We start from the raw sequence: 14,011 nt of genomic DNA, 5'->3' as shown, positions 1-14,011 counted from the left end.
AGCAATGCAATAGCGGCCCCACGTACTTTCAACTCCAACCTTTGCTGTTAAGAAAAACTGATCGAAGCCATGGACTCCAAATCAAATCAAATTTATTTGTATAGCGCTTTTGACAACGAATGTTGTCACAAAGCAGCTTTACAGAATTTCGGAAAAGTCAAAGTTTCAACAGGACTGTAATGTAATGTACAGAAACCCCCCAGTGGGCAAGCCAGGGGCAACGGTGGCAAGGAAAAACTCCCTCAGAACTGAGGAAGAAACCTTGGGAGGAAACAGGCTCACCAGGGGGGACCCATCCTGCTCTGGTCAAACTACCTACAAGTGATTATATTACTAATATTAATAGCAGTAATATTGGTATTAGGAATAACTAGGAGTCTATGAGAACATCAATGTAGGGTGGGCAGCTAGTCCAAGGCAGGTAGTGGCAGCTGGTCTGAAGTGGGTAGCAGGAGGGCTCGGCAGTTGGTCGTCCTTCAGTATCCAGCCGGACAGATGGGTGATTGTATACTCGGAAAGAAAGCAGGTAGATGGAATTTGTTTTATTCTATCCGTTTGTACATAAACAGGGAATGTAAACATTTACAAAGTGTGGCTAATGACTCCAGCAGATCTGACTATGACAGCTTAACTAAAAGGAGAGAACCAGAAGGAGACACAGACATGGCAGCAAACCAAAAGCTAAACCGAACAAGTGAGTTTTCAGCCTAGTCTTAAAGATTGAGACTGTGTCCGAGTCCCGAACCGTTTCTAGTAGATCATTCCAGAGTTTGGGGGCTTTATAAGAAAAAGCTCTTCCCCCAATAATAATAATAAGCCAGCACTCTGATCTGAGTGGTCGTGATGGCTCATAATGAGAAACAAGGTCTTGCAAGTACTGGATTAGTTGTAGTTTGTTTAAATTCCTGCTCCTGCATCCTGACAGTAGCGCGTTACAGTAGTCTAGCCTAGAAGTAATAAAGGCATGTACTAGTCTTTCTGCATCATGCAAGGACAGGGCATTTATCATCTTGGCAATGTTGAAGATGTAGAAAAGCTGTCCTAGTGATGCTGCCTGTGTGTTGATCGAATGATAAATCTGAATCTATTGTAACGCCAAGAATTTTTGCTGCTGAGCCAGGTGTGGCTGGAAAGTCGACGAGATTTAAGATTAAATCTGGTCATTTACTTCTTGCTAATTTTGGACCCAGAAGGCGAACTTCTGTTTTGTTACTGTTTAATAGGCGGACGTTAAGTGACATCCAGCCTTTCACGTCTTTTACACAGTCCTCCATTTTCTTTAAGCTGTATTTGTCATCAGGCTTGGCTGATATACAGTTGAGTATCGTCTGCATAACAATGAAAGTTTACGCCATGGTTACTAATAACTGTGCCTATGTATCTCATGCTCAACAAGAGTTGTACACCCCAAATCCCCCATCTCATGGCTAAAGACTGTTGTGTACTGTTCAAGCAATGCTTTAGCCTCTTGCTGCTCTTCGAACTTTAAATTTAAAGGAGACTTTAAAGGAGACTTCTCCTAAACCTACCAGTGATGTGCTTTGTACTCTCACCGACTGAATATATGCTATTGGACCCTGACTATCTTGTTCAGTGAAAAATGGGGTACTGTGCTGGACACACGCTAGCCATACTAAGCTGCCCTAAAGTGACCCTCGGCTTTAACCAACACAGGCGATGGGATGTACCAATTTAGCCCGAAGACAATTACATCAACACTGGTAAAACCACCCCACACCTGCATACACCATCAATCACTGGGGTGACCCTTGCCCACTCACAGGGGTCTCAACTGAATGAGTAGAAATGGCAAACAAAGTAGAGGGCAACAATACCAAAGTTTATTTAAGGGTTTTACTAAAAAAAAGTTGTTCACATCCAAACTACCATCTGTGCAATAAAACCACCGCACTCTGGTAAAGTCAAATACTGACACAACCACTGCAAAATATCACCCAACCCACACTGGACAGCATCCCACCAACAGCACCTTTGGAGGTAGGTAAGATCTGAACCATGATAGGGGCGTCCCTGTGACTCCAAACATGTTTTCTAACCTTTCTAAGAGAATACTGTAGTCTATTGTATCGAAAGCCGCGCTAAGGTCAAGTAGCACTAAGAGAGATATGTAGCCTTGATCAGAGGCAAGAAGAAGATCGTTAGTTACCTTAACTAGAGCCGTCTCAGTGCTGTGGTGTGGCCTGAATCCAGATTGAAATTTTTCATATATATGGTTCTTGTGTAGATATGAACTAAGTTGTTGGGTCACCGCTTTTTCTAAGATCTTTGATATAAACGGTAAGTTAGAAACAGGCCTGTAATTAGACAAAAAGGTGACATCAAGATTTGGTTTCTTGATCAGGGTTTGATAACTGCTAGTTTAAAAGCTTTGGGTACATGGCCCAGACTAAGGGACGAGTTTACAATAGTTAGGGTTTATATAGGCTTTATAATGACTGGCAGTACTTCTTTGGAATTCCATCAAAATTACTCATCGAGTATGCAGGTTATGCAATTTGCAGAAGAGATCATCTTCTCTAGCTCTAGCTGTGGGAGTGGGTAAAAGGTTTCCAGGCTCTTTTCTACAGCTGTGTTTTGTTCTACATCAGCCAAGTCAGATGACAGCCAAGCTGGATTTGAATTTGATACTGTGGGTTGAATTTGTTGTCTAATACTTTCAATTTTATTATTAAAGAAGTCCATAAAAACTTCACTAGTGAGAGTTGCTGGAATTTCTGGTTCAGTACCTGCCTGATTTTTTGTGATTTGGGAAATCAGGATTCTAGGATTATACTTATTTTTCTCGATCAGCAAGGCCAGATATGCTGAGCGAGCTTTAGTGAGAGCATTTCTATACTCTATAAGGCTGTCCTTCCAGGCAGTGTGGAACACTTCCAGTTTGGTTTGATGCCATTTCGGCTCTAATTTCTGAGCTGTTTGTTTTAAGGTCCGGGTTTTATCGTTGTACCACGGGGTGAGCTTTTTCTGCCTTATTCTTTTTATTTTAAGTGGGGCCACATTTTCTAAAGTGGATTGTAAGGTATTTTCTAAATAATCAGTTAGTAAATCTAGTTCCATTGGGTCTGATGCAGTGGAGACTGGAGCTGATTACTCTGGAAGATTTTCTATAAATTGTAGGGCGGTAGATGGTTTTATTGAGCGCTTTGTTGAATAACGAGGGGACGTATATATATTATGATATGTATAAGTCGTAGCTCATATGAAATTAAGTAATGGTTGGAGATTGCTGTGGTTTGTGGTAGGATATTAAGCTTGTCTAAGACCTAGTGTCAAAACTAAATCTAATGTATGACTACAATAGTGTGTAGGCCCTGTTACATTTTGGGTAAAACCAACAGAGTCTAGGATTGAGGTAAATGCCTTTTTTAATGGGTCGTCTACCTTCTCAAAGTGAATATTAAAATCCCCTACGATTATTACTTTATTGTTGCACACAGCCAGGTTTGCAGCGAAGTCACTAAATTCTTTTATAAATTCAGAGTATGGCCCTGGTGGTCTGTAAATGTTAAATAATGAAAACGCCTTCTTTTTTGTAACCGGATTTGTAACATGAATAGAGAGGACCTCAAAGGAAGTAAAAGTGTCACATTGTTTCTGACTAATATCGAGAGTATTTTGGTATATTATACAGACTCCACCTCCCTTGCCTGATAATCTTGGCCTATGTGCATAATTATAGCCTACATGCGTGGCTTCATTTAAAGCTAAATATTCATCTGGTCTAACCCACGTTTCAGTAAGACAAAAAAAGTCAAATTTATGATTGCTTATAATTTCATTTACGACAACTGCTTTAGGGTTTAGTGATCTTATATTAAGTAGTCCAAGTTTTAGATCTAATGTGTTAGTGCTATCATCAGAACATGGATATATGTTCATTAGGTTATTTAAACGGACTGATTGAGTTTTTCTATGATTAAATTTAATTTTTATTCGGGGCAAAGACACAGTCTCTATAAAGTTGATCTTGGGTGACGCCTCAAGACGGATCGCAGACGGTCAGTTTAGCCTGTCTGTCTGCGGCCTGGTTCCGGCGCTGGACTGTGAGCAGCGGTTTACACTACTCTGCCAACTAACTAAGAGACTATGAGCTATGCTGCACGAAAGTAAGGCAGCACCCTCCCACGTGGGGTGGACACCATCCCCACCTATAATACCAGGCTTGCCCTCAAAACGTAACCAATTGTCTATAAAGCCCACTTGATTTTCGGAACACCACTTGGACATCCAGCAGTTTAACGCCGCAAGCCTGCTGTAGGCTTCAGCGCCGCGCCGCATTGGGATGGGGCCAGAGCAGATTACGGCATCGACATTGTCTGGGCCTGTTTAATCACCTCTCTAATATTAGCCTTAGTTGTCTCAGACTGCCGCAGACGGATATCATTGGCCCCTACATGAGTGACTATCCTTGAATATCTCTTATCAGCTAATCTAAGGTTGCCACTAATGTCCGGCGCTCTGGCTCCCGATAAGCATCTAACTGTAACCGCTGGTGCCCCTAAAGGAGTAGCTAACTTCAATTGAGCGAACAATCGAGCCTCCTATGACCAGAGTACTTTTAACAGGCTTCACAGTGGGTGCTTCACCGAGCGGGGCAAACCTGTTTGATACGCGAATCGGAGGAGCGTGGTGTTCCGGTGGGCTAGCTTTGGCCTCAGCGTTAGCATTAGCCTTAGCTTTCCGGCTAGACCGCCGAGTCGTCTCCCATTCGCCCTGCTGTGAGGGCTCTGACACCGGAGTCAAGGGGGTGCTAACTCTCTCTAGGGTACCCGGAGCTGCTAACACTGCCTCTGGCTGCCTATCCCTTAATAATCCCCAGATACGCACTTCTAACTGGTCGACCTTCTCCACCAAACAGCTAACTAAACAGCACTTAGTACAAACACTATAACATTCTCGGTGAGTATGCTGCATGCCGTAGACTTTTGCCTAATATTCTGTTATAAGAAATTCAAACAGCATCAGAATTTTTCTTTGTTTAACAGGATTTTCTTGGTCTAGGTACATCTGATCTTGAAATGATCCTTGCTATTAGAAGTATTGAAGGATTATCTCAACTTTGTGAAGGTTTGTCACAGTTTCTTATTATTATTTTATTTATATGTAGTTGCTGATATTGTCAAAATAATTTATTTTGTTACAGAATCTGTGAACACAGCAGGTCATGAGAATCCATTGTGTGAGTTGACTGTTTTATACTGTATATTTTTCTGTGTTAGTTGTTGGCGTGTAATACTAACTCTTATTTTCTGTAGCAGCTCTGACCCGCCAGGATTTGACGCAGCACCCAGTACCTCCGCGGCTTGCGAACCTGGCGCTTCGACTGCATTTAAGCCATGTTTAAAAAGCAGTCCTGGGGGCCTGCCACATTGTGGAAAGAGTCAAAGTGCTGATGATATGTCAGCTTCCCGTGGAAAACGTCCAAGAATGTGTGTGAGTACAAATAACGGTTCGATTTCACGCAGGAAACGTCTTCGGTTTAATGATAGCTACAAATGTGTGGGTAAGAAATAACAAATTAAAGTGAAAACTTTTTACAATGTAATTTTTAACATTAACGGTTGTGTGTAAATGATTTTTTTCTTAAACTGTTCACAGATTTGCATACCGGTGGCCATGTGGAGCAGACAGGAGCAGCTTCGGAGTTTGACACTGTGGTCTGGACTGAGGAGCTTTTAAATATGTGGGACCAGAACAGTTTCACAGAAAAGCCGGACGATGCCGTGGATACTAGATTAATTAATACAGGACTAAATCCAATATCAGAAGTGCGAGACATTGATGGAGAGGTTTTAAAAGCAAATCAGGAATACGAATGTCGGGTAAGCAGCTCTTACCTTTCTAGCGACATTGATGAGTTTAAAACATTGATGGGTCAGCAATCTCATGAAATTACGAAAAATACTATTGAGCAGCGTAGGCTTATACACAGGTTATGCACGAAGAACAAAATACACATTTTAAATATTTAACAGACGTAATATTTAACTCAACAGGGTTTTACAGTTAAAAACTTCAACAAAATTGTCTGTTGCAGGACCATCTAAGTAGTTATTGTTTGGCAATTTGAAAACATTTTCCTGTTTACCTATTAAACAAACCACATCATCAGTAGGTGATAAATTATTGTTTAAATAATTATCAGCAAAAAAAAAGCAGACAAACAAAAATAATGGGGTCTAAAAGGTATCGGGAGTCAGACAACAATCTGTGCGTTAGTGACACAAATGATGTTTGGGCACAGATGTCTATTAGCGATCGATTGCAATGTTTAAATGACGAGTATGAGTCGGCTACTAGTTTTAATGTGCAAAACACACGCACTCAACACGACGTAAACGTTAATGATTATACCATACATGATGGTTTACAAATCACATTGAATACAATGCACAGCCTGTCAACAATATGCTATAGATTCAGTGATAATTATGGACATTCCATAGATTTTATGTATATTACCGCCATAACTGATGCTTGGGAGCAGACATCTATTATATAGGATATTTTTCAGCGAAGGCTCTGTGTTTATTTTGTAAATGTCTTGCGACATTTGACCTTTTGTTGTTAGCCAGTGTTTCTCCAAAAATTAGGCATACTGGTAGGCCACTCTCGTCGGATGTAAACGCAAATGAATCTGCCCAGGTATCATTAAATGTTCTACTTTCTTCAGAAATTTTTCTTCTTCCATTTCTCCACACTTGGCCTACCTGGGGTTGAAAGTCGCGATAAATGGACAGCATTTTGGCGAGTATAACTGCTTCCGTGTGTGACGCAAGTGTGACGAAAAATAATAAAATATAATTTTATTTTAATATTTCCAGATCACAATAATCTTCTAATTTAGAACTAAAATGTAAAAAAAGAACTAACATAATAATTGCCGACCCCTGATCTAGGTCCTATTGCATCAGGTTAAGTGCCAGCTCTCAAGCTTGAGGACATGAGCTCTTTGAAAAGCTGTTCCCAGACCTTGGAAATAATATTACAAGTGTTCACTCTGAGCCATTTCTCAGGTTTACTTAGTGTTGTTGCTTCTTTTAACACAGAGATGAAAATGTATTTGTGTTCAAGTAACAATCAACGCTTCATAACAACCTGTTCAGGAAGTACTGAAGCTAATCAGGCTATTTTGGTACTGCATAGAGACAAATTACATTCAACTTTCATTCAAATGTTCTGGAATGGAAAGTAAACAACTATCCAAAAACAGTTTACTCTTGAATGTTCACTAGACTGACAGTTGAACTTCAAGACTATCATTGAACTTCAGAGCACTTCCCCTTTAAGGCATCATCGTCCCATAAAATAATTTTGTCTAACATTTTGTGATTCAATTTATCAGTGTTTTCTCATTTGTCTCACTGAACTGTTGTAGTTCAGAAAAATGTCAAAGGAGCACCTTCTCCATACATTTTCAGATGGGTCATGTAGGGATTTGACTGAGCCAGTGACATTTTGTACTTTACCCAGTGCTTTGTTGGCAGTGTGCTTAATGTCAGCAGCAGAAATTCCTGTTCAAAAATCCAACTGCATTTTCCCCTAGCTGACTTAACTAAGGCATGACAGACTCTTTGCACACATCATTGACAGTATATACACTGATACGGGCAATATTTATTGAGCTATACATACAGTGGTACAAGTAGTGTCTCTCATTAAGGCGTCGGGCCACCATGTTTGCTAACGCAACATGTCAGACACCATGTCTTCTGAACGTGTCACATGTTTCCCATTCCATAGTTTTACATTTCTCTTCATATGAAAATTGTGCAGTCATTCAGAAGACATTAGTCTGGCATTAGTTTACTTTTTTTTTGCCGAGTCATCCAGCAAATGCTTCATGGTTAGCTGATCATATCAATGACAAAAATCACCCTCTTATACAGTGTGACTAAAGGTTAGCAAAGGCAAAATCAAATCTGAAAACAAGCCACTGTTATTAACTCATGATGATGGCACTAACCATATGATTTTGTAGGTGACCAAGAGAGCAGCTTAGGCAATTACTTAAGATTTTTTTTTATTCCTTTCCAAGTAATTAGCAGGAAATCATTGGAGCAATTCATTTTCTTCACAACTGGAAATACAGTGTCTATAAAATCAGTATTTCTGTACTACCAGCTGACAACCCAAATCAAATGAATAAAGATGTGAACCCATGCTCTTTGGAGAATGCTACCAACTGCTTCTGGTACAATATTTCAAGGCCTCATACAACTTATGCTTGAAGGAATTAAAAGACTGATGTCACACTCTCCTGATGCTCTTCTTCTGCAACTGGGGGGAATCGATTTTATATGCATCGCATGTGGACGTGGATGATTCTGAATCGATTCACAAATGGCAAAAATAAATTTTCATTAAAAACATCGCTTCACTACAATAAAAGCTATTGCAGGGGTCGGCAACCAAATGTTAGTAAGAGTCATTTTGTCTTTTCAACAAATCAAACCACCTTGGGAGCCACAACATTTTGAGTCCATTTTACCATCTTGGCTGTACGTGTGTCTCAGTACATGCAAATTTCCTAGTGTAGAGTAAAAATATAATAAACAACAATGCAGACTTTCTTCTGCTTTAAAATTTAGTTCAGCTGTAGCCACTTTTCTTGCATCACCAACTGGAAACTTTTACACAAAAGTACAACAGTTTCTTATAAAATGTCTCTGAATGGTCTACTTTTTACGAAGATGAAGTCAGGTTCTTGTTCTCCAGCTTCTCGTCCGAATTTACCTGTTCCACCTTCAATGGTGCCTGAGGTGCCAGAATGTAACGCGGCGCCATTTAAGGTGGAACAGAAAAATTGAAACAAGATTTTGCACAAAAGCAAACATTTCGATCCTTTGGTTCTGAGGAATAAATCACATGGACTCTGTTGTTGGTCTGGATGTGCAGTTTGTGAGTCAGATCCATTAGAGCTGAATTGGGGCTCAAATTGTGAGGATCTAAAACCTCTACGCACTTAAGATAGGACATCTGTGAAAGCTGAAGAAACTCTGTTTCAGGAACATTGTGGTGTCTAAAAGAACAAAAACATAAAAAGATTCAGCATTTATATAACATACATGACAGATTTGAATTCTATTACTGAAGATGAAGCTCTGACCTAATTTTCAGGATTTGAAGCTTAGGGAAAAGCTGAGGAACCTCAGCAATAAAGCTGTGCCTTTCATGGCAGCACAGGTCCAAGTGAAGGCACAAGAGATCAGGCACCTTTTGTGCCATTTCCCACAAGGCCTTCAGCTCCCCCACCACTCCTTTAAGCGACAAGCTCTGCACTGTTCCAGGCACCGAGTTAGCATAGGCACCAAGCTGATACCCCACTGGAAAACACAAACAACCTTGTAAAAATGCAAAAGAAATATTAGGTTGCAAAACAAGATGTACCATAGACGTAACACGCGAGTACATTTCCCCTCCAATGGTACATTTTGATAATGAAAAAATTAAGTCATAGTACAGTTACTCATATTTGAGTTCATTTACAATGAAATTTTACTGCACTACTAATTTTTAACATTACAGAATACAAATAAATTAGGAGCATATGATTATGACTATGATTAGACTAAATGTCTAGCTAGCTAATCCTAGCTAAGCAGGTACAGTATTTTCTATTTTATTCTTACTTTTATTATGTATCTATTTATTAAACATAAATTCTGATGTGATTATTTTATGACAAGCACCAGTCAACTAGCTACTAGTTGAATTGTGTCACCCCATACTTTTACAGTTTACCCACTTAAAATATAACCTGGTTTAATCGCTGTTGTGGAGATAGAACAGCCATGTACAGTAAATCCAGTTTAATGCGGATGTTAATTCCATTGGACAGAGCTCACTTCACATTAATAAAGAACCTTCAGATACACCAGGGTACAGCCAACTCTGGCAACTCTGCACAGCCTTTCGGGAGTCCTAAACGTCTTTGTCAGAAACAAAGTAAAAGTAAACTAGGAAGCCATATGGAGTCAACTAACTGAAATTCATGTACATTATTGTAAACTTTGTTCCTGGCACAGTTCACAGAATGATGTATACATGTGCGTACTGTGATCTCTCAGGATTTTTCACTTAATACCATTATTTACCTTAGTTTTGTCTGTACAGATTTGTTACACTGATGTAGCTGATGTAGAAACATTTGCAGATTTTTACTGCAGACATACAAAAAAGTAACTTAATGAATTAAGTAGTTTTCCAAAACACTAGACATATACTCTTACTTGAGTAATTTTCCACCTCTGCCCACAGACCTCTCTAAGCTCTTTCTGTTTTCTAAATCATATAAGAGTATATCATACTTATACCTTATAACTGTGTAGATTTTGTTTACTGTTGAAGATTACTGGAAAGGTTATTCTAAAAATCCAATTTGAGTATATTTTCTCTTAACCCAAATGAAGTTGATCAGCCGAGACATGAAATTTAGAAGCTACGCTCACTATATGCTTTATTTGGTATACTTTCTTTGTAGCTACACTCACTGTCCATTTTATCAGGTCCAAATACCATGGAGCTACACACTTAAAACATGTTTTTAGGGGTTCTTTAGTAAAGGCAATGGGTCTATTCAGAACCATGAGTTTTATATGGTTCTATGGAGTTGCATGGTGAAATGTATCTTCAAATTGATGTGTTGTATATGGTTCTATTTAGAACCTTGTTGAGAATGGTTCTATATAGCACCAACAAGCTTGACACTGTAACAACAGAATAACCCTTTTTTGCTGCTATTGTATCTAAAGTTATAAATGCAAGTTAGGTGTATCTAATAGAGGGGACGATATGTACGCAGTTTTTAAAACTCCAGCAACACTGCTGTATGTGATGTACTTGTAGCAGTGCAACACACACTAAGACCCGAAACATACTTCTATAGGTCCTTCTATACAAACTCGTGAGTTATTATGTTCTGTGGAGGTGAACACACTCGGTGCTGAAGGGGGAAATAGAGTAGAAATCAGAGCAGGATCTACTGTTATTCCAACAGCCTCAACAACTAAACATGGACAGTAGAGGAGAGTGAGGTGCTTTACAACTTCTCTTGGATTGGAAATGCGATAGTCAATCATACTTTTATGATTGCATGAGACTCAACTGCTTGTCTGCTATGGCAGTTGAGAAAGCATGCTGGGGGTACAAGACCGCGTGGTCAAGCTTGGCTGTTGTTTAGCGCCCCTTGCTATAATGCTCAGAATGCAGCTCGCACTTGCATCACGTTATGAAATGCATCTTGACACATTTTTAAACGCAACTATGTGTGAAACCCCATTTGCTTAGTTTGAAGTGTCTGCGTTCGTCCTTGTGTGCTTGCATGAAGTAGGTTTCGGCCTAACATAAAACTACTATGTCAATGTTACTGCAGTGCAGGGAGTAATCCACCACCCAAATAATACCTGTTCTGTGGCAGTCCCAGAAGGGTCCTGAACATTGAACAGGGGCTGACAAATTATGCAGAGAAAAAGACAGACTACAGTCTGTAACTGCAGACTGGGGTTTTGGGAAAATTGTCTTATTTAATAAACAAGCTGTGCTTTACACTGCTGTGTCATTTGAGCCTTTTTTGCAGAAATCCTGCTAATCCTGCAAAGGATCTCAAACATTTTTTCTCACACCTATATGTAAAACATATTATTGCTGGTGTCTGTTATCCTAATACTCACAAGAAATGCTGAGCTCTGAGAGAAGTGGCAGCATTGACAGCCATGTTTTAAGGTGACACAGGCTTGAATCTAGAGTCCAGCCTCTATACTGCACAGTCAAACTTTTGAGGGAGGGTAGGCCTTGCAGGGCTACTGGAGAGAGCATGGGGTCCATGTAGTTCAGCAGCTCCAGACTGGTCAGGCCTAGAGCTCCACACACTGGCTCACCTGTGGTCAGAAGAACTCAGTTACGTACAAGTCAGAATCATATCAAATATTATCAGCTATTATAAATCCCATAACCATTGCTGAATTAAAATGTTTCTAAAGCCATATTTGAGCTGGATTAGCTTTACCCAGCACTAATTTTCTATGTCCATAGTTTTTTACAAGTGTCTGGACTGAATGACCTCCTTTAAATTGCCAGTCTCAGAGCTCCCACAATAATAGCAGTTCTGCTTGAAACGACATCTCAGCAATGTGATAACAACACTGGGTAATAGAAAACAACACCACCCTACCTGAAAACAAACATGTTGCCAAAGGGCCTCATTCACCAACCGTTCTTAAGAGGAAATTTCTTCTTAAATCCCACTTATGCAGTTTTCACAAAGATTCTGAGGTTTACTAGTATCTTCTTGTTTGGAATTTGTTCTGATGTAAGAACAGATTCTGCTCACACTCAAGAGCACAAAGATGCTAACAATCCTGCAGAATCTGATGTAGAATTTTTCACAGGACATTTCTCATGAACACATTCATGTAAAAACTAATGGCGATATTGGTAAATGAGGCCCATTGTTCGGCGTGTGTTGCATAATGCTGAACATCTGCGCGATGACGTTTTGATCCGGGCTAACTGGGTAAATTACAGAGATCCTTTATCCTGAACCAGTCGGTCTGTCAAATCACACACAAATGACATCACCGGACCTCCTCTGGAAAAACGAATCCAGTTCGAATAGGGCTCAAATCTTAACTTACCAGACATTTGGTTCGCTTTAGCAGGACAGAAGTAATCACAGGGCAGAGGGCTTTGGTTTGCTCCCATTTTTAAAGACAAATGTTTTAGGTTTGGTAGGCACCGCAAGATTTTGTGAAGAGCTGCCTTAGGAATAGGTTTATTGCTTTCATGATAGTGAAGAGATGTGAGGTTAGGGAGCTGGGAAACAGCATTAATAATGTCCGTTCTGGGGGCGCAAACGACCTCACATATACCGATATGTGTCAACTGGAGCAGCGATGGCAGTGAAGCTGCAAGGCTCGGACAGCGGCACTGGCGAATTTCAAGCCTCTTCAGCTTATTTAAACGACGGAGTGTCCCAAGAGCTTCGGGGTCACCACACACCTGTATAGTGAGTGAGGCTAGCCAGGGTAAGCGGCATCCCAGCTCCGTCCACTCCCTCACACCACTTGCCTTTAATACCACAACCGAGTTGGTCTTCCTCTTGCTGAGAGTCCTCCAGAAATGAGACTTATATGAAGTTATTTTTTCTAGGTACACCGTGCTGTTCCTCCACAAGCCAGGGCGGTCTATCACCCTCTTAAAGAACTTGCAGCTCGCACGAACGCTGAGCTTATCAGGAGGCGAGAGGAACTCAAACACATGGTACCACACTTCCTCCGGTAGCCCAGTGACTGACATGGTTTTCTCCAGATTACTGTCTGTAGCTAGCTAAACACGCCACCTTCTTCATGTGCAATATTTCCAAACGAGTTTAAATCTATATTCAGTTTGCCTTCAGAGAATCCTCTGACAACGCTAAAAAATGTGCACAAGCAGAGACACACACCTCGCGAACAGCTATGTCCGACTCGCTTTTAAGAACCGGATCTTTTCGACGAATCCGTCCAAACGACTCATGTGTCCATCTACATTGACGTTTTTGTAACATGTAAGCAGCGTTTACATATACGGTAAGTTAATGAAGTTCGAATAACATTTTTGGAATTGAAAATGAGCCGCCTAAAATACTATGCTGTACACATTTAAAGGATACATCCCCTTTTCTTTAATTTACCATTTTTTTTTTGTCTAAGCTCCACTAATAACTTTTTTGAGGATTACTGTACCAAAATGTAATGGTAAATAATCATATTCAGTCTTCTCTGGGTCCCTTAAACTATGCCTTAAACTCTGTTATATGTAAATAACCCCTGTTCTGATTGGCTATCCTGTGTTGTGCCTCGCTCAAAAAGTAGTCCATGCTGAAATATTCTTTATATCTTTACCGTAAACTGATGTAGGCTAAATTAGCAGATATGTAAATTTGTTGTTTTTTCCACATCACAAAAACTCTATTTAAAATGGGCTGTTTTTGCGCCTTAGTTTCTCTGTG

At 40.1% G+C, this 14,011-nt stretch overlaps 1 protein-coding gene across 4 annotated transcripts; it reads right to left on the bottom strand.

The window, feature by feature from the left end:
• Positions 1 to 7,618: 7,618 nt before the first annotated feature.
• On the bottom strand, positions 7,619 to 13,542 carry LOC108436992. 4 transcript variants are annotated; one of them, XR_001858578.1, is made up of 4 exons: positions 13,466 to 13,542; positions 11,694 to 11,900; positions 9,131 to 9,347; positions 7,619 to 9,043 (listed from the first exon to the last, which is right to left on the bottom strand). XR_001858578.1 is itself a non-coding variant. In XM_017713788.2 (4 exons), exons 1-4 carry the CDS (start codon positions 13,315 to 13,317, stop codon positions 8,809 to 8,811), a joined length of 1,320 nt encoding a protein of 439 aa, XP_017569277.1. In that variant the 5' UTR covers positions 13,318 to 13,504; the 3' UTR covers positions 7,619 to 8,808. The 4 variants fall into 4 exon arrangements, 2 of the variants coding, with proteins under 2 accessions (XP_017569277.1, XP_017569278.1); XR_001858579.2 differs by lacking the exon at positions 13,466 to 13,542 and adding an exon at positions 12,194 to 12,639; XM_017713788.2 differs by having other exon boundaries at positions 12,657 to 13,504.
• Between the last annotated feature and the right edge of the window lie 469 nt (positions 13,543 to 14,011).

Source organism: Pygocentrus nattereri, chromosome 10 (assembly GCF_015220715.1).
Source record: "Pygocentrus nattereri isolate fPygNat1 chromosome 10, fPygNat1.pri, whole genome shotgun sequence".
NCBI classification, from domain to species: Eukaryota; Metazoa; Chordata; class Actinopteri; order Characiformes; family Serrasalmidae; genus Pygocentrus; species Pygocentrus nattereri.
Note: the sequence above shows the minus strand (reverse complement) of the source record. Positions and strands in the feature narration are given on the sequence as shown.

Excerpts from the sequence above, each read along its gene's own strand:
- LOC108436992 (XM_017713788.2), bottom strand. The coding sequence starts at position 13,317 with ATGTCAGTCACTGGGCTACCGGAGGAAGTGTGGTACCATGTGTTTGAG. Across the intron at positions 11,901-12,656 it reads TAAAGCGAACCAAATGTCTG|GTGAGCCAGTGTGTGGAGCT; the intron begins GTAAGTTAAGAT and ends TTCTGACCACAG. Across the intron at positions 9,044-9,130 it reads CTTCAAATCCTGAAAATTAG|ACACCACAATGTTCCTGAAA; the intron begins GTCAGAGCTTCA and ends TTGTTCTTTTAG.